Source organism: Medicago sativa, chromosome 6, assembly GCF_051527215.1.
Source record: "Medicago sativa cultivar Bolivia chromosome 6, Bolivia_mono, whole genome shotgun sequence".
Taxonomy (NCBI): Eukaryota; Viridiplantae; Streptophyta; class Magnoliopsida; order Fabales; family Fabaceae; genus Medicago; species Medicago sativa.
The window spans coordinates 87,701,473-87,726,258 of NC_140754.1; the positions used below are offsets into that span (position 1 = coordinate 87,701,473).

At 33.7% G+C, this 24,786-nt stretch overlaps 3 protein-coding genes and 1 pseudogene across 3 annotated transcripts; all 4 read right to left on the reverse strand.

The window, feature by feature from the left end:
* Positions 1-1,392: 1,392 nt before the first annotated feature.
* Positions 1,393-3,457, reverse strand: LOC146917847 (uncharacterized). The gene is made up of 6 exons (XM_085721954.1): positions 3,418-3,457; positions 3,197-3,361; positions 2,460-2,550; positions 2,357-2,408; positions 1,802-1,873; positions 1,393-1,527 (listed from the first exon to the last, which is right to left on the reverse strand). Exons 1-6 carry the CDS (start codon positions 3,455-3,457, stop codon positions 1,393-1,395), a joined length of 555 nt encoding a protein of 184 aa, XP_085578080.1.
* Positions 2,674-17,333, reverse strand: LOC146917848 (uncharacterized). Its single transcript, XM_085719582.1, has 10 exons — positions 16,766-17,333; positions 14,436-15,552; positions 13,386-13,658; positions 8,223-13,145; positions 7,678-8,135; positions 6,360-6,646; positions 6,177-6,273; positions 4,322-5,512; positions 3,063-3,710; positions 2,674-2,792 (listed from the first exon to the last, which is right to left on the reverse strand). Exons 1-5 carry the CDS (start codon positions 16,867-16,869, stop codon positions 7,710-7,712), a joined length of 6,843 nt encoding a protein of 2,280 aa, XP_085575708.1. The 5' UTR covers positions 16,870-17,333; the 3' UTR covers positions 2,674-2,792; positions 3,063-3,710; positions 4,322-5,512; positions 6,177-6,273; positions 6,360-6,646; positions 7,678-7,709.
* LOC146917849 (toll/interleukin-1 receptor-like protein pseudogene) lies at positions 16,879-17,241 on the reverse strand (annotated as a pseudogene).
* A 1,761-nt stretch (positions 17,334-19,094) lies between the features above and the next one.
* On the reverse strand, positions 19,095-23,522 carry LOC146917850 (CDT1-like protein a, chloroplastic). The gene is made up of 8 exons (XM_085719608.1): positions 23,449-23,522; positions 23,155-23,360; positions 22,912-23,031; positions 22,180-22,405; positions 20,796-21,509; positions 19,885-20,086; positions 19,711-19,801; positions 19,095-19,373 (listed from the first exon to the last, which is right to left on the reverse strand). The coding sequence occupies exons 2-8, from the start codon at positions 23,322-23,324 to the stop codon at positions 19,301-19,303; spliced, it is 1,596 nt and encodes a 531-aa protein (XP_085575734.1). The 5' UTR covers positions 23,325-23,360; positions 23,449-23,522; the 3' UTR covers positions 19,095-19,300.
* Positions 23,523-24,786: the final 1,264 nt, after the last annotated feature.

The window sequence follows — 24,786 nt, forward strand, 5'->3', positions numbered from 1 at the left end:
TGTATGAATATTGATGTTGGTTGATGATATTAATCAATAGTAAATTTCAGAAATTTTGAAATTTTGTTTATGACTTTGGAATTCAGCTTCTTTGATATTGTGTTTTTTTTTTCCATCATATCCGTATAAACCGAACCGCCTAAACCGCATTTCGACCAACCCGATAACCGCCGTAACCGAGCCCTATAATGGACGGAAATGGTTTTCATTTTCCCATCCGTGGGTGCCTCCGGTTTGGAGCTTTCGGACCGATTTCCGACTGAGCCCGACCATTGTCCAGCCCTACTTCTAGCTACCTGCATTGAGAAACCAAGTTACATGAATGAAATTATTTCCAAGAGAAACATTTTAAAACTCTTCCATGATTTTCTGAAGGGCGTAGGTGAAAAGAAAATATTATACGCAAGCTTTTTGTTGAATTTTAACAATTATTAAAACTTGCCAAAAACTAAAGATTTCTGGAAAAATGTCAACTTGTCATAAAAAAATGCATAGTCCAACCTATAATTGTGAATACTTAGAAAGATCTACCATAAAATAGTGAAACAAATTAACATTCTACATTACAGGAAGAAAGATTTATGACAATTTGGGTAAAATGAATGATATACTTACTTCAACATCTTGGCTGTAATACAATGTTAGCATCGTTAATTTTCAGGGTTACTGAATCAAATATCCTTCATGTTACTTTTCTCTTTCAATACATGTGAAGACTTCATTGGGCTCACATTTGTTCTATACTCTATGGCAAATGCCGTGGTATATTTCCCATCTCTCCCAATATTTCTGGAATACTCTCTAGAGTTGGACAATATGACAGATTGAACTGTACCAACGAAGCATGATGCAATATTCAATATCTCATCCACCACATGCGGTAAACTCTCAAGCCTTCAACAGTGTGAAAGGTCAAGTATTTCTAAGGGAATCCAACTTGAGAGGTGGGATACTCCTAAGAGCGCTACAACTTGTAACAGGCAAGGTTTTAAGTTTTCCAAAAATCCCGTCAACCACAAGTGGAAAACTCTCAAGACTATAACAACATGAAAGTTCAAGTGTTTCTAATGAATCTAACTTCAGAGGTGGAATACGCCTTAGATTGGTACAACCTCTAACACTCACGGTTTTAAGCTTATTATCACCATACCCATCTACCATAGGTTGAAAACTCTCAAGACCTGTACAAACTGAAAGATCTGGTTCTTCTGGAGAAGGTAACATGAGAGATGGAATAATTTTGATTTTAAGTTCTCCAACATATCTATTCACCATGAGAGCAAAGTTTTCCGGAGCATCACAATATTAAAGATCGAATTCTTCCAGTGAAGCCAAACTTAGGTGTGGAAAACTCCAGATTTGGGAGCATAAGTCTCAAGATTTGAAACCAACCTATTTATCAATTGCAATTAGTTCCTTACAACTTTGAATTGAAAATTCTTCTATGTTTGGGAGACCAGTTATATCAGGTATTTGTGCCAAAAGATCACTATTATCAAGATTTAAAACTCTCATATTCCGGAACTTCTGCAACAAAACCAAAATGAAAATAGAAAAACATGCCAATATAAGTAAGAAATATATGAATAATATTAAAACGGATTTATTCACATAAGATCAGAGATATAAATATGTTACACTTGCCTTTGTGAGAAATTCCTTCCCCTCAAATGGATTTGATGAAGATAGAAATCTGATGAAGGATGTTTGCGACATTTCAGCACTCAGAGTATTTGGAAGATGTATGGGATTTTTAGAAAAGCCAACATCATTACTAAAAATGAGTGTTTTTCAGATTTACCATCTTTTTTAATGTTTCCCATTCCACTCTAACCCGACAGTCGAAAAGTATGATTTCAATTTTACTTGTTCCCTATAAACAAAAAAGGAAAAATCAATGAAATCATTATACACATGAATTCCGATGTGTTGTCACATCAGTTAATGAGAATTGGTAAGTCATGTGTTTTTAATTCATTAAATAATATGACAACACATAATTATATATATATATATATATATATATATATATATATATATATATATATATATATGTAAAAAAATTAAACAGACAATGCATATAAATTAAATTCATACAAAGGTAAAAATAATTGTGATCTTATGACAATTAGTAACATTAATAATGCAGAAAGCTAAAAGGGAACTCTAGTATTAACAACAGGAATCAAAGTTAAAGATGAAAAACTAAAACATCTTATTAGTGAATAACATTAGCAACACAAATCAGACCAACAAATACCATGCAATGCAGAGCATTACCGATATTGATTTGCAATGCCACAAATAACATTCCTTATCATTCAACAAAAGCCTTTCACTCATCTCCTTTGATCACATTGCTGAGAAGCCTTGGTCGAACTGAGTCCAAATCTAATGCATTCTTGACACTGCAAATATAAAAGGTTTTATTAGTGAAAAAAATAAATAAAGGGACCCACCAGTACATAGTGTCTCTAGAAGAAACCACCTTCTTGCAAAGCCATTCTGGCACAATCTTTTCCAAAATCTCAATATGTTCTTCAGCTTCTCCTATTTGGAGGACAAGATTAGTTATCTAAATTGTTTATTACTAAGAAATTGTGTACATTATAATAAAATACAATTAGAACATATTAATCTCGACAAAATCTAAACAGTTTATCACTACCTTTTGCAAGAGCTCCTCTTTTGTGATTGAAATTCTTTTGACAGAGCCAAATATAGAGTCATTCACATTAACCAGTTCCACCATTGATGAAGATTGTTATCCGATGCATCCAGACCAGTTTGATCTATGTTGGTTTTCGCAAAAGAATGAGTAAGGTTCTCGCCTATTTGTTTGGAGAAACCAATTATCAAGAAATCAATTACTTTAATGAGAGAAAAAAATGCTTTCAAAATAAATAAAAAAAAAAATATTTAAGGAAAATAATGTCGATCAGATGCGAAGTGTGGAAGTAAGGGATATTAGATATCAAGAATATGCTTAAGTATGAACTGTGAAAAAATTTCTTTTACAATAAAAAAGTTTTAAGGAAAATAATTTTAATTGCTGCGCTTACAAGAGATTCCGCTAAGCTCTAGAGAACGTCAAATCATCATAAGTTGGAGTGATGAATCCTGGCCCCATAATAGAGAGCCACTCAAGAGAGCGTGACGAATAGGGACCAAAGCAGCACCAGCGCTACCAGAAAACCTCGATTCGGAACACCAACCGAATCCTCAACTGACTTCGGAACAGGTTCGAGAGCTACTACTAAAATCCCGGTTTTTGCAACAACAGTTGCGTGAATAAGAGTCAAGAAGACCTTATGAAAATTGAACATTATCGCCTTCCTTACAGCAGTAGCTGTAGTAGTAGCTGTGGGAATAGTCGCCAAATAGACTGAATTAGTCTTAGTGCCGTAGTAGGATTACCTTCGACACCTTCCCTCTGTCCCTTAACTGCTGAATCCATAGAAACCTTGGCTTAGTGCCAGAACTGTAAGCGGCGGATGGGACACGTAGCTTACCGAATCAGTTGCGACACCGATGGGAATGCATGCTACGCAAGATAGGGTTGAGTCTGAAACATCAACCGTCTACTCAATATCCTTGTACGAGTCCACAATCACTACATGATTGTGTGATTCATATCCACCAGTGCAGATCCTTGCTCATCAGTGAGAAAATGGCTTAGCAGTGTATTCTCGGCATCGATACACAAACTCCTGGAAAGGTAAAGTGCATCAGATGCAAAGTGTGGAAGTAAGGGATGTTCGATATCAAGAATATGGTAAGTATGAACAATTATAAACACACAGCACAAGCATATAGTTGTGAAATGTGAATGAACAAGATATTTGAATGGAGCAAGAACATGTGAGAATAGTAAGAAAATACAAAATGAATAAAGTGCAGTTAGTAAATCCATTTCTTGTAAACCCATTAAACAAACTATTTGATGCAGCCAATCGAATAAATTGACTAAACCAATAATACAAGTGTGTTAGAAATAAAAACCATCACTTCTATAATTTTTGTATAACCATCCTCGATGTTTTACTCTAAATCATCGAATTGTTTCTCACCCAATATGTTCATTATCTTATAACAATCTCTAAAGCTCCTCTTTTTCATGCATGAATATATGATGAGTACCCCATTTACTAGTTAGAATTTAACATGAACTACTAAATATCAGGAAAATAAATTGCTTTCTTTGCATGTTCTCCGGCAAGGATAGATTGAAAGGAACAAAATAGAATAACAAGTGAATATCAGATTATGACTTTAGGGATAAGTCAAAAATTAAAACCAAAACTAGATAGCAGGCGCATACCTCCTAAGGTGAACAAACAGAATCAAAAAGATTTGATGTCCTCAGAACATCCTCTGCTAGGTTTAGACATGTATACTCTATTATCATCACTGCCTTCTGTGAGTGTAATGTTGAGCCCTCTTTTTGTAGGCTTAAAACACGACGCAGACTTTTAGGCAGTCATTTGCTGAAGCTTAACATCAGAAGCCAGCAACAATCTATCAGGTGCTGATTGTGCAGGAGTGTATGTCAACAAACTATCCATACAAGAAACAATTTTCAAATCAGGGCTTTCAAAGCGGTTAACAGAATGTGGAGGGGAGATCTTATGTACTTGTGTATTAATAACATTTCGTTGAATACACATGGACAGTGATTCCTTCTGCTTGCCTCTTTTTACATTGTTACTCACACAATTAGACAATGGTGTACATTCTTTCTGCCATGTGCTTTCACTTTCTTGGTTATCCAGCCAGTCAGATTCAAGATTGTCCAGATTCTTTCCAAATTTTGGGGGGATGAAGTAGAAGAGGGTTAGGATCACATCTCTGAGGCACTTGTGTCTTCCAACAAGATTGTGGATCCACAGGTTATTCAAAAGTGGGCTAACACTCTGGTGCTTACTCCTATGGTTATACCGGTCACAGTGATGGAGGAAACTCTCAGCCATGACAAGAGACCGGAGATGGAAGATGACAATGTTGAAATTCAAGATGAAGAAGCATGTGAACAAAGTGAAGCCTGCTAACTTTAACTCGGCCGGAGTGAGGACCCGTGCCCAAAAGTGTACCTCCAAAGTTGCCTTGGCAGCTACGAAATAGTTGGTTCATTTGCCAAAGAATAGCTAGGAATATCAATACTTTTTGTACCATCTTTTTGGGGATAGATCTGAATTTTCTTTTCACAGATTCTTCACTATGTGACTCTGTTGTATTGGTTCAGGCCTCTCCTATCTTTTATATTTTAGTGCTTTGATCAAAAAAAGATTCATGGGATGACAAAGAGTTTTCACATGATGAAAAGCTCTGAACTTGCTCAGTCTCGCTAGCAACATTCTTATGAGAAAAGTTTCTTTTAAAAGATGGACTCAGCAGATGTAAGTTGTTCAGTGGACAGTTCAATTTCATTGGAAGTTGATGAATGTTCCGTTGCAAATTTACAGGTCCATATTTGAAAATCAAGTTAGAAGGTACATCTTGGAATATCTGTCCCCTTATATCAACATTCAAAAGGAAAATCAAAATTAAAGTGATGAAGAAAAAAAAATTACATACTTCTAAGAACAAAAATAAATATAGCAGAACCAGGCCCAAAGAATAGGAGTTGTCAAAAGGTAAGCACAACCAGTTGCCAAAAAATCACATTTACTTTCTCATAATTGTCAACAACATTTTCAATCAAGTATAACATGCTTAACGCTTACATAATCATCAATATATTTTCAACTAAATATCATATAATACCTTATTACTATCATTAAAACATTTTTAATTAATTATGACATGTTTACATCTACCTACCATATGGAATCACAAATCACAGCATGGAGTACATGAGCATAGGAGAAGTTTCTGAAAATAAAACACACTACCGGTATTCCAAAAAGAAAAAAACACTATCATCTAAGTCCAAATCATATTATTCAAATCAGGATGAGCTACACCCCTTGTCTAAACTAAGATCCAATGGGACAAGAAACAAAGATGAACGGTACAAAATCGCATAAAACTTGTAAAAAAAGGATTAGTTTATTTACAGCATCATAACAAAAAAAATGGCAGTTTGGCCTTAAAATTTTCCAAATTCGCAACTGTTAAATTTTCATTTTGTATAAAACTGGAAAATTACAAAGAGACATACACTATGAGAAACTTACATTCTGTTCAGTTTCATCAGGTTGTCTTTGGTAGTTGTCATATGCTTCAGCATCATGCACAAACAAGCTAGTATTGGACAAAAACAGCTCGCGACTTCTGCATTTAAGAAGATAATACCCATTTTCAAAACACATTCAAAAACCATTGATATGTGAATGATCGGGAACAGATAACGGACATACCTCATACAGTCTGTTGGGCAGCCAAACTGGCATCACTCTCGTCCATTTTTTTTCTTCTTTCATAGTCCTGATGCAATAATCAAGTGGCGATGCTTCTTGTAAGGGGAAAAAACAGTTCACCTGCTTTTCAATCTCTTCCTCAATTGGCATTTTATCAGATTCTTCCTCTAGCAAAGCCTTCATTTGGGAAGTGCATGTCTATAGATACAATTCTTACCACCATTTGGACATGACCAAAACCAACCATATTGCTCCCTCTCTACCGCATCCAAAAAGTGTTTGCATACCTAAACAAAGTACATAAACAATGCACAGAGGTTATTTCCCGTTAAATAAGTAAGAACGAAAATATAATTTAAATAATAAACAAAAATTAAACATTAAAAAGAAGCCTCAAATTAGCCATAAAAATGAAAGGGGCAGACATTCCAGCATAGAGTACCGGTATTCCAAATATCAGTCCCTTCCTTAATCTATCATTAAAAGGGGACTGACATTCCAGCATAGAGTAGATGAGCTAGGAAATGGATCGTTTATAGTCTAAGTGCATATTTGGTTTCACGGTGAGTTGGCCGAAATCAAGGTGGCACCGTGATTTTGTAGAAGCTCCAAAGCGTAACTTATGCAAAATCACGGTGGCACAACGTCATTCTGTCAAACTCACAATGAATCCATACATACACAAAACAGTATCATCGATTACAGAAATCCAAAAAATCACCATTTAGAATGGCCGTAATCGACACAAAATATCATGGCACCCCCATCTTTCAAAAATTGGCCATGGCAGTTGTTAAACGTATGCCAGCGCAATCCATATTTGACAACATGTGTCGGTGTAAAATTATTTGAGAAAATGACACTCATGTGTCGATGTATAATTATTTTAACCTATGAAGCATGGACGCTCATGCATCGACATCGATAATAATTTGAGAAAATGACATAATTCATTATAACCACATGTGTCGGTGTTGTATCAGACACTGACACAGTTCGAACACCAAACACACCTTCAAACATAAATGTCTGTGCCATAAGTTGTTGCTGTTACAGTCTCCAAAAACAATTAAGGGAAATAATGTGAGGTCTTCAATAATTGTAAGGAAATCCCAAAAGAGTAATCAAAGCTTCCACCATTATCTTTTGAAAGAGCTCTCTAGGGAGAGGAGGGCAAAAATTCAATATTTCAGCATGAACATACAAACCTATAATTGTGATTTGGTAAATACATAGACAAATCTATAATAAAATTATGAAACAAATTAACATTCTACAACACTACGGAAACCTTTATGACAATGAATAATATACTTACTTCAACATCCCGAGTGTAACACAATGTTAGCATCATTCTCTGGTGAATTGAATATCTTTCATGTTACTTTTCTCTTTCAATACATGGATTCCACTATTCTGAAAAGGGAATCCAAAGTCAACCTCTGCATGGTTCCACTTATTTTCTAAAAGTGCTTTGTCCATATTATCATTGAAATTTTCCATTTGCAAATGAAAAAGATGCAAATGATACGTATTTGGCTGTGGTTTTGTATCATCTGTATAGAAAAATGTATTGCCGTTGATGATCAATCTTACAGCACGGTAGTGTGAATCATCCCATGTGAATGGAGAAACAACAGAGAGAGCTATGTCAGGAAACTTGTTACGAAACCAGAAGGAAATTGACAATCCTGCCTCGTATATGTGGTCGAACCACTCCGGAATTTTTGGCACCCGTGGCAAACAAAACCAGGTGTTTCCTGCCTTATGTAATTCCTGTCAATAATAAATAATTAATTTAAGTTTAACTATATCAAAAAGAATATAAAATACATTACAAATAAAAATAAAATAAATCATAACCTGATTTAGTAATTTGCTTTTGCACGACGAAGTCAACGACATGCAGTTTACTGCAGATAACATTCTTAAGCATGGAGGAATCACTTTAACCTCCTGAAGTTCCTTACAATCATCCAAGATGAGTTTCCATAACCCATCCACCACAAGTGAAAAACTCTTAAGACTATAACAACATGAAAGGTTAAGTGTTTCTAGCAAATCCAACTTGAGAGGTGGAATACTTCTGAGATTGTGACAACCTTCAACAAGCAAGGTTTTAAGTTTTCCAAGAAACCCGTCCATCACAATTGGAAAACTCTCAAGACTATGACAATATGAAAGGTCAAATGTCTCCAGTGAATCCAACTTGAGAGGTGGAATACTCCTGAGATTTCGACAACTATTAACATTGAGGGTTTTAAGTTTTCCAAGAAACCAGTCCACCACAATTGGAAAACTCTCAAGACCGTGACAATGTGAAAAGTCAAGAGTTTCTAATGAATCCAACTTGAGGGGTGGAATACTCCTGAGATTGCGACAACTACTAACATTTAGGGTTTTAAGTTTTCCAAAAAACCCGTCTGTCACAATTGGAAATCTCTCAAGACTATGACAATGTGAAAGGTCAAGTGTTTCTAGAGAATCCAACTTCAGAGGTGGAATACTCCTTAGGTTGTCACAACTACTAACATTCAGGGTTTTAAGTTTTCCAAGAAACCCGTCCACCACAGTAGGAAAACTTTCAAGACTATGACAATGTGAAAAGTTTAGGGTTTCTAGTGAATCAAACTTGAGAGTTGGAATACTTCTGAGATTGCTACAACAACTAACATTAAGGGTTTTAAGCTTTCCAAGAAACCCATCCACCATAATTGGAAAACTCTCAAGACTATGACAATGTGAAAGAAGTGTTTCTAGTGAATACAACTTAAGAGGTGGAATACTCCTGAGATAGCAACAACTACTAGCATTCAAGGTTTTAAGGTTTCTAAGACACTCATCCACCACAATTGGAAAACTTTCAAGACTATGACAATGTGAAAAGTCGAGTGTTTCTAGTGAATCTAACTTGAGAGGTGGAATACTCCTTAGTATGCGACAACTATTAACATTCAGGGTTTTAAGTTTTCCAAGACACCCGTCCACAATAATTGGAAAACTCTCAAGATTATGGCAATGAGAAAAGTCGAGGGTTTCTAGTGAATCCAACTTGAGAGGTGGAATAGTCCTTAGATTGCAACAACTACTAACATTCAAGGTTTTAAGTTTTCCAAGAAACTCATCCACCACAATGGGAAAACTTTCAAGACTATGACAATATGAAAGATCAAGCGTTTCCAATGAATCCAGCTTGAGAGGTGGTATGCTCCTGAGATTGCGACAACTATTAACATTCAGAATTTTAAGTTTTCCAAGTAAGTCATCCACCACAATTGGAAAACTTTCAAGACTATGACAATGTGAGAGGTCAAGTGTTTCTAATGAATACAACTTTAGAGGTGGGATACTCTTGAGATAGCAACAACTACTAGCATTCAAGATTTTAAGATTTCCAAGAAAATCGTCCACCACGGTTGGAAAACTTTCAAGACTATGACAATGTGAAAGATCAAGTGTTTCTAGTAAATCCAACTTGAGAGGTGGAATAGTCCTTAGAATGCGGCAACTACTAACATTTAGCGTTTTAAGTTTTCCAAGAAACCCGTCCTCAATAAATGGAAAACTCTGAAGATTATGACAATGAGAAAGGTCAAGTGTTTCCAATGAATACAACTTGAGAGGTGGAATACTCCTGAGATTGCAACAACTACTAACATTAAAGGTTTTAAGTTTTTCAAGACACTTGTCCACCACAATTGGAAAACTTTCAAGACTATGACAATATGAAAGTTCAAGTGTTTCTAGTGAATCCAACATGAGAGGTGGAATACTCCTGAGATTTCGACAACTATTAACATTCAAGGTTTTAAGTTTTCCAAGAAACGCATCCACCACAATTGGAAAACTCTCAAGACTATGACAATGTGAAAGGTTAAGTATTTCTAGCGAATCCAACTTGAGAGGTGGAATACTCTTGAGATTGCAACAATTGTTAACATTCAGGGATTTAAGTTTTCCAAGAAACCCGTCCACCACAATTGGAAAACTCTCAAGATTATGACAATGTGAAAGGTCAAATGTTTCTAGTGAATCCAACTTGAGAGGTGGAATACTCTTGAGATTGGAACAATTATTAACATTCAGGGTTTTAAGTTTTCTAAGAAACTCGTCTCCCACAGTTGGAAAATTCACAAGACTATGACAATGAGAAAGGTCAAGTGTTTCTAGTAAATCCAACTTGAGAGGTGGAATACTCTTGAGATTGCAACTACTGTTAACATTCAGGGTTTTAAGTTTTCCAGGAAATCCGTCTACCACAATTGGAAAGCTCTCAAGATTATGACAATTTGAAATGTCAAGTGTTTCTAGGAAATCAGACTTGAGAGGTGGAATACTCTTGAGATTGTGACAATAATTCACATTCAGAGTTTTAAGTTTTCCAAGAAACCCGTTTACCACAGTTGGAAAACTCTCAAGACTATGACAATGTGAAAGGTCAAGTGTCTCTAATGAATCCAACTTGAGAGGTGGAATACTCTTGAGACTGCCACAACTATTAACATTCAAGGTTTTAACTTTTCCAAGAAACCCGTCCACCACAATTGGAAAACTCTCAAGGCTATGGCAATGTGAAAGGTCAAATGTTTCTAGTGAATCCAACTTGAGAAGTGGAATACTCCTGAGATTTCGACAACTATTAACATTCAAGGTTTTAAGTTTTCCAAGAAATTCATCCACCACAATTGGAAAACTCTCAAGACTATGACAATGTGAAAGGTCAAGTGTTTCTGATGAATCGAACTTGAGAGGTGGAATACTCTTGAGATTGCAACAATTGTTAACATTCAGGGATTCAAGTTTTCCAAGAAACCCGTCCACCACAATTGGAAAACTCTCAAGACTATGACAATGTGAAAGGTCAAATGTTTCTAGTGAATCCAACTTGAGAGGTGGAATACGCTTGAGATTGCGACAATTATTAACATTCAGGGTTTTAAGATTTCTAAGAAACTCGTCTCCCACAGTTGGAAAATTCTCGAGACTATGACAATGTGAAAGGTCAAGTGTTTCTAGTAAATCCAACTTGAGAGGTGGAATACTCCTGAGATTGCAACTATTGTTAACATTCAGGGTTTTAAGTTTTCCAAGAAATCCGTCCACCACAATTGGAAAGCTCTCAAGATTATGACAATTTGAAATGTCAAGTGTTTCTAGGGAATATGACTTAAGAGGTGGAATACTCTTGAGATTGTGACAATAATTCACATTCAGAGTTTTAAGTTTTCCAAGAAACCCGTTTACCACATTTGGAAAACTCTCAAGACTATGACAATGTGAAAGGTCAAGTGTTTCTAGTGAATCCAACCTGAGAGGTGGAATACTCTTGAGACTACAACAACTATTAACATTCAAGGTTTTAACTTTTCCAAGAAACCCGTCCACCACAATTGGAAAGCTCTCAAGGCTATGGCAATGTGAAAGGTCAAATGTTTCTAGTGAATCCAACTTGAGAGGTGGAATATTTTTGAGATTTCGACAACTATTAATGTTCAAGGTTTTAAGTTTTGCAAGAAATCCGTCCGCCACAATTGGAAAACTCTCAAGACTATGACAATGTGAAAGGTCAAGTGTTTCTAATAAATAAGACTTGAGAGTTGGAATGCTCTTGAAATTGCAACAACTAATAACATGTAGGGTTTTAAGTTTTCGAAGAAACTCGTCCTCAACAATTCGAAAATTATCAAGACTATGACAATATGAAAGGTCAAGTGTTTCTAGTGAATCCAACTTCAGAGAAGGAATACTTCGGAGATTGCGACAACTATTAACATTTAGGGTTTTAAGTTTCCCCAGAAACCCGTCCACCACACTTGGAAAACTCTGAAGACTGTGACAATGTGAAAGATCAAGTGTTTCTAATGAATTTAACTTGAGAGGTGGAATACTCCTGAGATTGAGACAATTATTAACAGTGAGGGTTTTAAGTTTCCCAAGATCCCCATCCACCACAATTGGAAAACTCTCAAGACTATGACAATGTGTTAGGTCAAATGTTTCTAGTGAATCCAACTTGAGAGGTGGGATACTCCTCAGATTGTTACAACTATTAACATTCAGGGTTTTAAGCTTTCCAAGAAACTTGTCCACCACAATTGGAAAACTTTCAAGACTATGACAATGCGAAAGGTCGAGTGTTTCTAGTGAATCCAACTTGAGAGGTGGGATACTCTTGAGATTGCGACAACTATTAACATATAGGGTTTTAAGTTTTCCAAGAAACCCGTCCACCACAATTGGAAAATTCTCAAGACTATGACAATGTGAAATGTCAAGTGTTTCTAGCAAATCCAACTTGAGAGGTGGAATACTCCTGAGATCACGACAACTTTTAACATTAAGGGTTTTAAGTTTTCCAAGAAACTCGTCCAACACAAGTGGAAAACTCTCAAGACTAATACAATCTGAAAGATCGAGTTCTTCTAATAAATCCAACTTGAGAAGTGGAATACTCCTCAGCTTGATGCAATTTCTAACACTCATGGCTTTAAGCTTATCCCCAAACCCATCTTCCAGTTGTGGAAAACTCTCAAGACTGGTACAATATGAAAGATCAAGTTCTTCTAGAGATGCCAAACTGAGAGGCGGAACACTCTGGATTCTATCGCAACCTATAAATCTCAAGATTTTAAGTTGACGCAAAAAACCAACCGATTTATCTATTGTAATTAGATCCCAACAATTTTTAATTGTAAATTCTTCCAAATTTGGGAGACTAGATATATCAGGTATTTGTTCTAAGCTGTCACTACAATAAAGATTTAAAACTCTCATATTCTGGAATTTCTGCAAAATAATGGAAATAGAAAAACTTGTAAATAAATAAGAAATGTATGAATAATATTATTTTAAGACAAATTAATCGACTAAAATTGGCATTGAATAATATATGAATCCTAAGATCTTTATACGAGTATACTTCAATGTCCCAAGCTAACATCACTCCGACCAAGTGGGTTAATATATGAATAATATTAAACAGGATTTATTAACATAAGATCAAAGATATAAATATGTTACACTTGCCTTTGTGAGAAATGCCTTCCACTCAAATGGATTTGATGAAGGATGCTTGCAATTGATATTGCGTTTGCGAATGAGAAGATGGAAATCCGATGAAGGATGTTTGCGACATTTCAGCACTCTCAGAGTATTTGGAAGATGTTTAGGATTTTTGGAAAAAAAAACATCATTACTAAAAATTAGTGTTTTGAGATTTTCCATCTTCTTGAAAGCTTTTCCATTCCATTCTACTCTGATCCGACGGTCGAAATGTATGATTTCGATTTTACTTGTTCCCTGTAAACAAACAAGAACAAATCAATGAAATGAATATATGGTAGAACTTTATACCACATAGAAAAGATTTTTACATAATATAAAAGTATAATTTATATACAACGTCGACGTCGGTGTTAAAAACTGTTATCACGTCAATTTATGATATGATAAACTATGTGTTTTTAATTCATGAAATGATATAGCAATACATCGTTAAATGTATGCAAAAAAATTGCATTGACAATACATGTAAATTAAACTGATACAAGGATAAAAATTTGAAATATTGTGACCATAAATAATATTAATAAGGCTTAAATATGAAAATAGTCCCTGCAAATATCTGACATTTTGGTTTTAGTCCCTGTAAAAATATTTTTTTGATTTTAGTCCCTGCAAATATAAAAAATTTGGTTTTGGTCCTTGGTATTTTGTTTTAGTCCTTGTAAAATTGATTCATATTGGATTTGGTCCTTGTAATATGTTGAATATTTTATTTTAGTCCCTCAAAATGAGGACTAAAATGAATATTATAGGAAACAATTTCAATATGAAATGATTTTACAAGGATTAAAACAAAATACCAAGGACCAAAACCAAATATTCTATATTTGCAGGGACTAAAACCAAAAAAATATTTTTATAGGGGCTAAAACCAAAACGCCAGATATTTGCAGGGACCATTTCCATATTTAAGCCTATTAATAATGAAGAAAGCCAAAAGGGTAACTTGAGCATGCATCGGCTTCATAAGTTAAAGATGAAAAGTAAACCATTCATATCATTATAGCTCACCTTATTTTCTTCTAGAACTTCTTTTATATCTTTAGAGGACCATAACCTACTGCGTTCTCCAGGATATTTTGGTAATTCTTGTCTAACAATTTCTTTCCCCATATCCTCTATCAAATCGTGAAATGCCACATTACCAGACTCACTTATTTTTATGAGAGATTTTTCCACTAACACATTAATGTATTCTTTCATGATATCACCATGATGAGCATGAAGTATTTGTTCGACCCTTTTCAATTTATATCCTTTGAAGCAACAAGCAATGTCAAGAAAAACAGTCTTCTCTTCTTCCTGCAAAGCATTATAGCTCAACTCTAGTGTCGTTTGGATCTTTTTATGAGGAACCCTTTCATAACGATCTAGTGCATCTATGCATTGTTCTAATGTTTTATTATAAAAGTGAGAACCCATGACTTCCAAAGCAAGTGGATGACCACAAGCATATGCTACAACACGTTCTAAAACATGCACTTGTGAAACATTGTTATAGCTTGGACTAAATTCATTTTTAAAAGCATTCCATCTAACCAACTCAAAAGCATCTTTGTCATTCAACCCCTTCACCTCATATGTACGTTCAACCCCACGACATGTTAGCAGCCTTTTGTCCCTAGTTGTTATGATGATTCTACTTGAGGGACCAAACCATTCGTGTTTTCCGGCTAGAGCTTCTAATTGCTCTAGCTCGTTAACATCGTCTAGAATCAAAAGCAATTTCTTTTGTTGGAGCCTCTGCTGTAATATTGAAATTCCTTCTAGAACTCCTGTTAACTCATTTTTCTCCCCAACTACTTTAGAAAGAATGATCCTTTGGAGATATGTCAACCCATGTTTCTCTGAATTTTCTCTAACATTTTCAAGGAAGCATGAAACTTCAAATTGGTGGGCAATCAAATTATAAATGGATAGAGCAAGAGTTGTCTTCCCGATTCCACCAATCCCATGGATCCCTACCATGTGGATTGTATCATAAGACCCAACATTCAAAAGGGAAATCACATGTTGCTTTTGGTGCTCTAGTCCGACCAGGTAATCACCAACAGGCAAGGCGACAGGTTTTATATTTCCTAAGACTTGTTCAACAATCTCTCCGATAAATTTATGTTCAGGCCTATCCCTGTCCAATAAAATAAAAGAGGTCATTTAAGTACATATATTCGGCTTAATTGTGTTTTTCGCTCTCCACGTATTTTATAGGAATTTTCCCCCTTATGTTCTCCCCATGTTTTGGGAAACCCAAAATTTACCTTGGTGTAAAATCACTTATTGATTAACATTCAACTCTCATAATTGTGTCATTTTTCTTCAAAGTAAAAAATATTTACCAAAGTTCAGCTTGTACCCTTGAGAGCGAATGGAACTTTTAATTAAGGTGTGAATCATTTTGGCATTTTTTAATTTTAAATAAAAGTCATTAATTGAGTGTCACGTCAATAAATCATGGTGTCACAATGTAAATTTGGAGAAAAAAATATGAGACTATCAAATCATAAAAAGGAGGAAAACATAACGGATCCAAATCGTTCAAAAAAAGATAAGAGGCTAAAATCGTACAATTCGATATATGAAAGGTCAAAATTTGTCGTTTAAGGTTTTGAAAAGTTAATTAAGAAATTTATTTATCGTAAATTTTTTTAATAAAAAAGGTTATTGTTTAGTTTCTTATCATTATGTTTACTATCTTCTGTAAAAAAAAATATATATATTCTCTTTGATAAAAAAATGTCTTTATTACCGTTATTGTCTTCATAAATTGCCTTTTATAGATGAAACATTTTCATTTTATGGTCTATCGTTAAAATCTATTTTGGTTATTATACATTCAAAATCAATTTTAATTCAATCTATTCATACAACATTGATGGATAAGAATCAATTTTACTTAAATTTATCCAAAGCATAAATCAATTTAAATAAATTTATTTCTTATAACCGAGAGTTTTCAATAAATATTGTTGTTTCATATATCTAAAACAAAATACTATTGTTTATTGCATTTCAATTCAAGTGACTACTACATCCATCCCTTAATATAAGAGTATTTTATAAAAATCATTGGTATTAAAATAAGTTGTTGGAGTAATAAATTTATCCGAAAAGTATGTAACTATTACTAAATTTTCCTCGGCGTATGAATGAATTCAATGTTAATTTTTCATATTCTAGAATAATTAATAATAGTATTGATAAATTTTATGGTTGGGAAAAAGAGTAATGAATGCATTTAAAAATTTATATATGATCTTATATTTTTTGTAAGTCGTTCTATAATTAAGGACGGAGAGAATATTTCACTACCAATGAAATAAAAACCAAAGATATGGATATACCCTTTGTAATGATGTCCGGACAAGCTAGCAACTTGGTGAAGAGACGCCTTGAATTTGTTATTGATGTCAATACTTGAGGAGCTGGCCTTATCATGTTTAGCCATTGCTTCTCCTTAACTCCTTTTCAACTTTCTTACATCAGAAGGATCCACCTTATAAAATACCGGTAGAACGTAACGACCCGCCTTATCTTTCATGGTATCAAGGATCTTTGAAAGTTCTTGTAAGCAAAAGGATGAAGAAGCATAGTTTTCAGAGAGGACAATGATGGCCATCATGGAGTCTTCAATTGCTTTGAGAAGTGATGGTGTGATTTCATCTCCTTTTTTAAGCTTCTCATCATCGATGAAAGTTCGGACTCCTTTGTCATCAAGAGCTTTTTTGAGATAGCCGGTGAAACCATGGCGAGTATCTTCTCCTCTAAAACTGAGAAAAACATCATACTTGAATTGATTTGTGACTGTGAGGGGAGCCATGATGAGTGAATGAGTGTGGTTTGATGAATATTAGTATCTAGATTCAGATTCAAATGAAAGAACAGTTGTTTGGATAAAATTTAGCTAGGATGAGTGAACTTAAGAAAGAACTTTGGAGTATCTAAAGTCAAGAAAGTGGGACATGCTTGTCAGTATCAATAGAGGCAATTTCCCGGCAGTTTCCCCGTATAGAAATAATGCTCGCATGATTAAAATGTTTGGAGGAAAATTGAAATTTCGTAATAATGAGCAGCAATTTCTCGATTTCCTCTGGTGCCAATTTCGGTGGGTAAGTCCATACGGGACCCCGCAAGTGGGCGGTGGGATTGGTCCTCTCGAATTAGTCGATCCTTGAATCGGATACCAAGTTTTCAAAAAAAAATGAGCAGCAATTTCCCGGTATGGATTAAGCAAAAATGTTTGGAGATGACATTTGTACCACCATTTTAAGATAATTTTTGTGAAAATTCTCTCTCATACTTTTATTATTTTCTTACTTCATTTCTCTCCTTTTTTTTCTTTCTTGTTGATTTTGTCTGACAAGAATAGAGAAAAACAAAATGTACTAAAAGTTATATTGTTTAAATATCATTACACTGTGAGATACCTATTTTTCCATACACCGTAAAACAGTGAATTGAATCAATCGTTTACTCAATTGAATAATTATATTTTTATATCTGATTAATAAGATGTCATGTAGATCGATTTATAAAATGTGGATGTTATTGTATCATTATTGATTCTAAACAATTATATAATTCTTATTTTTGTTTAGTCACATTATCTATTTTATCCTCTCTAGTGAACAATTTCTAAATCAAATATATAGAAATCTTTTAGTTCTCCTGACCAAAAAAAAAGAAAAAAGAGAAATGTTTTAGTTCACTCATCTAATTTTAGCAATTCAAAGACACCTTAAATGTTGAAAATTGAGGTCTAATTCATATAGTAAATCAACCACAACAGACGCAATCATGATGGTTGCTCAATAGACTCCTCAAAATTATTTATCTTGTCAAAAAAAGTAGATCCAAAATTATGACTCAATCAAATTTTACAAAAAAAAACAATCGATCATAAATTATGATTCAATCGGGAGCTAAATTAAAAGTTCTATTGAGCAACTATCTGCAATCATACAAGTCATATGGCTGGTTATTCCCACATTAAAAGTAGACGTGTGACTGTCTTTATTTCCTACCTTCCTTGTTAGGAAAATTTGAACCACTCAAATTGACAATAACTCCATCATTATTGGCATAACCAGAATTGGAATTGGCATTAATGTCCATATTATTCAAGGGTCGTAAGCTCTTAGCCGTGTTAGTCTTTAATCAACTTTTAAACTTGGGAAATGTTAACCAGTGCCCCGGGGGCACTGGTTAAGGAAACAAATATAGTAATATTTGCATTGATAGTTGTGTAATCAATGCATTAAAAGTCTAAAAAATGTCTTTTTTTATTTATAATTTCTTCTTCTAGCTTCCTTAACCAGTGTCCCGAAGGCACTGGTTAACATGACCCTTTAAACTTTAGAAAGGTGAATTCAATATTTTCACCACTTTTCAACATATTATTTCTATTTCGATAGCTCATGCATTATTATGCACACTCTCATAATGAAATCAAGATAATTCTACTCGTGTCTTTCTTTTTATATTAATAGTAGTGAATACACCAATTCTTAATGAGGTTAATTTAATTTGTCAAAAAATGTTAATTTAATAAAATTACTATTTACTTTTTATAAAATAAAAAATAAAAAATTACTATCCCTTTTATCATTTAATACACTACTGACTGAGAGACAGAAATGAACCAAAAAAGAAACTGAGACAGAGAATACAATATGTGGAACTAAAAAGCTTAAGAACAATTTATAAAACCTATTCTTACAATCCCTTATGTGCCAGCCAAGATATTCACTATAGCTGGTTGTTGTAACCAAAACAGTGAGTGCAAAAATCCAACCAACAATTACCAAGCAATGCAGAGCATTACCAACAATCATTTGCAACAACGCAAATAACACTCCCTATCGTTCAACAAAAGCCTTTCACTCATCTCCTTTGTTCACATTGCTGAGAAGCCTCGATCGAACTGAGTCCAAATCTGACGCATTCTTGACACTGCAAATATAACAGGTTTTATAAACTACAAGCATAAGAACACAGATAAAATTAATAGTTTGAAGTCAACACCAGAGGATTTTGGCTCACAACAACACTAACCAATTTTTTTTTGAGGGAAACAACACTAACCAATAACAAAAGTTCTGCTATTCCATCAAACTGCTAAGTTCTATTATTCCATTATATCCATGACATATGTAAAATTATGATTTTTAATAGCCCATAGAAGGCTGAAATTTCATGTTAAGTCAGACACAAATTTTCACATCTCTAAAAGAGACTGATACTCTAAAAGATCAAAGGTTTCATCAGTGAAAAAAAGAAAGAGACCCACCAGTACATAGTGTCTCCAGAAGAAACCAACTTCTTGCAAAGCCAGTCTGGCACAGTCTTTTCCAAAATCTCAATCTGTTCTTCAGCTTCCCCTATTGGCAGGACAAGATTAGTTAGCTAGAAAGTTTATTACAAAGAAAACGTGTACATTATAATAAATAGAATTAGAACATACTAATCTCAACAAAATCTAAACAGTTCATCATTATCTTTTGCAAGAGCTCCTCTTTTGTGATTGAAGTTGTTTTGACAGAGCCAAATATAGAGTCAATCACATTAACCAGTTCCACCAATGATGAAGGATTGTTATCCGATGCATCCAAACAATGTTGATCTACATTGATTTTCTGAAAAGAATGACCAAGGTTTTCATCTACCTGCATCGAGAAAGCAATTTACAAGAAATCGATTACTTTCACGAGAGAAAAATTACTTTAACAATTCCCTCAAAAAAAAAAACTTTAACAATAAAAAAAATTAAGGAAAATAATGTTAATCAGATGCAAAGTGTGGAAGTAAGGGATATTAGATATCAAGAATATGCTTAAGTAAACACAGAGCACAAGCATATACTTCTGAACTGTGAATAAACAAGAGATACGAATGGAGCAAGAACATGGGAGGATAGTATATCCCTTTTTTGTCGTCAATCTAGAAAAAGGATTATTCTAAAAATTTAAACCATCTCCACTATAAAACTATTAAACTATTTGACACAGCCAATCTAAGATATCGACTAAACTACGATATTATAAGTGTGTTATAAATAAAAACATTACTGTTTTTGTATAACCATCCTCGATGTTTTACTCTAAATCTTGGACTTGTTTCTCACCCAATATGTTCATTATCTTATAACAATCTCTAAAGCTCCTCTTTTTCATCCATGAATATATGATGAGTACCCCACTTACTAGTTAGAATTTAACATGAACTACTAAATATTAGGAAAATAAATAGCTTTCTTTGCAAGCTCTCTGGCAAGGATAGATTGAAAGGTACAAAATAGAATAATAATTGAGTAGCAAAGTATGATTTTAGGGATAAGTCAAAAATTAAAACCAAAACTTGATAGCAGGCGCATACCTCCTGAGGTGGGGAAACAGAATCAAAAGGTTTGAACTCCTCAGAACATCCTCTGCTAGGTTTAGACATGTATACTCTACTATCCAAATCATCGCTGCATTCTGTGAGTGTAAAGTCGAGCACTCTTTTTGCAGGCTTAAAACACGACCCAGAATTTTGGGCAGTCATTTTCTGAAGCTTAACATCAGAACCGAGCAACAATCTCTCAGGTTCTGACTGTGCAGGAGTGTGTGTCAACAAACTATCCGTACAAGAAACAATTTTCAAGTCAGGGCTTTCAATGCAGCTAACGGAATGTGGAGGGGAGATCTTATGTACCGGTGTATTAATAACATTTCGTTGAATACACATGGACATTGATTCCTTCTGCTTGCATCTTTCTACATTATTACTCACACAATCAGATAATGGTGGACATTCTTTCTGCCATGTGCATTCACTTTCTTGCTTATCCAGCCAGTCAGATTCATGGGATGACAGTGAGTTTTCAGATGATGAAAAGCTCTGAACTTGCTCAGTCTCGTTAGCAACATTCTTCTGAGAAAAGTGTCTTTTAAAAGATGGACTCAGATGTAAGTTGTTCAGTGACAGTTCAAGTTCATTGGAAGTTGATGAAAGTTCTGTTGACAAATTTACGGTTCCATCTTTGAAAATCAAGTTATAAGGTCTTTGGCTAAAGGGCTCTGGTAGCGTGGCCTCTGGAATATCAATCCCCTGATATCCACAACAAAAAGCAAAAACAAAAAATTAAAATCAAAATTAAGGTGATGAAATCAATTATTTGCATACTTCTAAGAACAAAAATACAGCTGATCCAGACCCAAAGAAAAGCAGTTGTCAAAAGGTAAGCATAACCAGTAGCCAAAAAATCTCATAAATCATAATCATCAGCAACATTTTCAATTCAACTAAATCTCATATAACATGCTTACATAATCAACAATGATCCAATATATTTTCAACTAAATATCATACAACACATTATTATCATTAGTACATATTCAACTAGTTATAACATGCTTCTGTCTACCTACCATCTAAAATCACAAATCACAGCAGAGTACTATGCAGAGAATGAAAACCTAAATGCCAACACAACAGTAGTAATCTTGAATTCTGCAATCCCTTGACTATGTTACCAAAAAATGACAGTATTACATCCATTACATAGGACTCTTCAGATTCTAGACACAACCAATGAAGTTCTAGAACTCACTAAGATTGGATTTAGAAATGTGGACTCCGACATCTAAAATAATAATCCAAATCAAAGCTAACAGTCAAACAAGGTCCCGTATATCACTGTTAAGATAGCGTAAATTGATCCTTCAAATACAGAAAATACAATCAATAAGAGTAACACCCCTAAATCAAAAAATGTTACCTCAGGATGCAGATTAAAGAAATTAATCAGCCTGGAATTAAAATATCGTATCAGAGCCAAATCAGCAGACTGTTCAGAGTGATCTTCTACAACGTCAAATACCAAGGTGATCTTCAAATCTGGCTTCATACACAAGCTTTTCTTATCAACAACCACCACCTTTTCAATTTCTATACCTTTGGGAAGTATATACTTCATCTGCGCTAGATGAGCATAAGAGAAGTTTCTGAAAATAAAACACATCACAGTCACTTCCTTAATCAATCAAAGGAAATGGATCTTCTACAATTAAAACTTTGACTACATATAGTGAACTTTAGTGAAGTCAATCACAGATCTCAGAAAATAGCAGTTCGTTCAAATTTCGCTACACTGCAGTACTATAGCATTAGCCTCTATATGACAACACCTTGAACTAAATCACATATCATGGAAAAATAGCAGTTTGTTAAAATTCTATTACTGTATAGTGTCGCGCTATATACACTAATTGACAATTCTGACACACTTATACACAAACTCATACACACATACACCTTTATAGTTTGTAGCACCAATAATTCTAATCGATCGTGTGTCCAGTGTCCGACAAATATGATTACATTTGATTATGTCTTTTTTTCAAATAATTATTGGCGTCAACATGTGAGTGTCAGTGGTGTGTCTGTGTCAGTATTTCATAGATATACACCTATAAAGATTATTTTAATTAGAGGGAAACAAAACAATTACCTCTTAGCAAGAACTTCAACCTTGTTGCAAATATTTAGAAAAGTTGGAGACTTTTTACGCAGATGCAACAATCTAAGTGCACAACTCATACCACTAAACAAATCAGCAACATTCTTGTACCTGCATAAAAAAAAAAAAAAAAATCAAAAATTTCATTTTTTTTTTTCTTCTGCTAAACGTTCAAAAATCAAAAAAAAAATCTATAAAAATTGGAAAAATGTTGAATTAAATTAGGGTTCATACTTTTCTGGAAGCTGGGTATTTGAATCTTTGAAATTGGAGGCTAATAATGGTTCAGGCTTCTTCTCTGGAGTGGGACATGCAATTGATTTATCAACTATGTGGAGAATCTTCTTCTCGGACTTGAAATCTGAAGAATCTTTAACTGATTTATCGCATGCTTTTGGATCCATTCTTCAGCAACAAAATTGAGAATGATGCAGAAAAAACTGTGAAAAGGGATTGAAATTATGAGTGTGAGAATTGAAATTGGAGACGAGATTGAAGGAAATTGTGGTTTTGAGAAAGAGCGGTTACCTGAGTTGAAACCCTAGATGAGGTTGATAGGTAGACGAGGGAAAATTTGTGTATTCGAAATATCTATGTTCTATGGGATTTTATATTCGTTGACAAAGAGGATTTTATAGAAATCTATAAAAGTAGAATCAACAAATAGCCAATTTATTAGGTTGAAATTTTGAATTGTACACGTCAATTTTTGTTGATTTAAGTTTTTTTTTTTTTGTTTTGTATATAGAATTGGAGGGAGTAATTCCCGTGAGTTTAGCACAGTTGATAGGGATATTACATATTATATGTAGAGGTTGGAATTCGAACCCCATACACCCCACTTCTTTACAATTAAATTATGGAAGCTCTAGCCACAAGACTACTTGACCGAAAAAAAGAATTGGAGGGAGTAATTTTTGTTAATGATATATTGTTATCCTTACAAAATTTTCATAAATATAGTCTTGTTAAGTCAATATTTGTTTTAGATTGATTTTATTTAGAGATGTTAAGAACATTATAAAAAAACATCATCGGAAAAAAGTGCTCATAATTTAATTATTAAGTAAAGTTTTTTTTTATCGGTTAGAGCATAATAAAATTATCAAGAAAGAGAATATGTGATTTCTCAACTATACTCTAATATAGTGTCAAGTGTTCATATATAATTAAATAAAGGCTTAATTACACTTTTGGCTCCCTAAGTATCCAAAAGTTGTGATTTTGGCCCCCAAAAAAAATATCTCTTTTCTGGCCCCTTAAGTTCACTTTTGGTTGCAATTTTGGCCCCCCAAGCCAATTTTGACCAGGTCAACGGACACGTGGGCGCCACGTGTGTATTTTTTTTTATTTTTTTAATTTATAAAAAATAAAAAATATTTTTGTAATTAAAAAATGTTTTTTATTACAGAAATAAAAATGTTTTTTTAATTACAAAAAAATTGAAAAAAAATCTGAAAATTAATAAAAAAGTTGGAAAAAAATATTATAAAATTCTGGAAAATTGAAAAATTAATAAAAAAATTCTGGAAAATTGAAAAATTAATAAAAAATGATTAAAAAAATAAAATAATCTAAAAAATTCTGAAAAAATAAAATTTCAAAATTTTCAGAAAAAAATTAAAATTCTGGAAAAATGAAATTTTTGAAATTTTAATGAATGAAAAATTTTAATTAAAATTCTGGAAAAATTCTAATTAAAATTTTAATGAAAAATAAAAATTCTGGAAAATATTTAAAAAAATTCGAAATTTTCGAAAAAATTAAAAAGATTAATCATTTTTAAAAAAATGAAATTTTTGAAATTTTCATTAGTATATATGTCGAGCTTAGGTTTTTTCAGTGTATTTTTCGAAACTTCTAAAT

Bases quoted from the DNA above. Each gene is read 5' to 3' on its own strand.
- LOC146917848 (XM_085719582.1), bottom strand. From the start codon at position 16,869: ATGGCTAAACATGATAAGGCCAGCTCCTCAAGTATTGACATCAATAAC. The intron at 13,659-14,435 runs GTGAGCTATAAT...GTTTGTTTACAG, and splicing joins AAGTTCTAGAAGAAAATAAG to GGAACAAGTAAAATCGAAAT. The intron at 8,136-8,222 runs GTTATGATTTAT...TATTATTGACAG, and splicing joins AAAGCAAATTACTAAATCAG to GAATTACATAAGGCAGGAAA.
- LOC146917850 (XM_085719608.1), bottom strand. From the start codon at position 23,324: ATGGATCCAAAAGCATGCGATAAATCAGTTAAAGATTCTTCAGATTTC. The intron at 22,406-22,911 runs GTAATTGTTTTG...TTTTATTTTCAG, and splicing joins GTTGAAGTTCTTGCTAAGAG to AAACTTCTCTTATGCTCATC. The intron at 21,510-22,179 runs GTAACATTTTTT...TGTGGATATCAG, and splicing joins TCTTTAATCTGCATCCTGAG to GGGATTGATATTCCAGAGGC.
- LOC146917847 (XM_085721954.1), bottom strand. From the start codon at position 3,457: ATGGATTCAGCAGTTAAGGGACAGAGGGAAGGTGTCGAAG. The intron at 3,362-3,417 runs GTAATCCTACTA...CTATTCCCACAG, and splicing joins ACAGAGGGAAGGTGTCGAAG to CTACTACTACAGCTACTGCT. The intron at 1,528-1,801 runs GTAAATCTGAAA...GTTTTGTTGCAG, and splicing joins GGGAAACATTAAAAAAGATG to AAGTTCCGGAATATGAGAGT.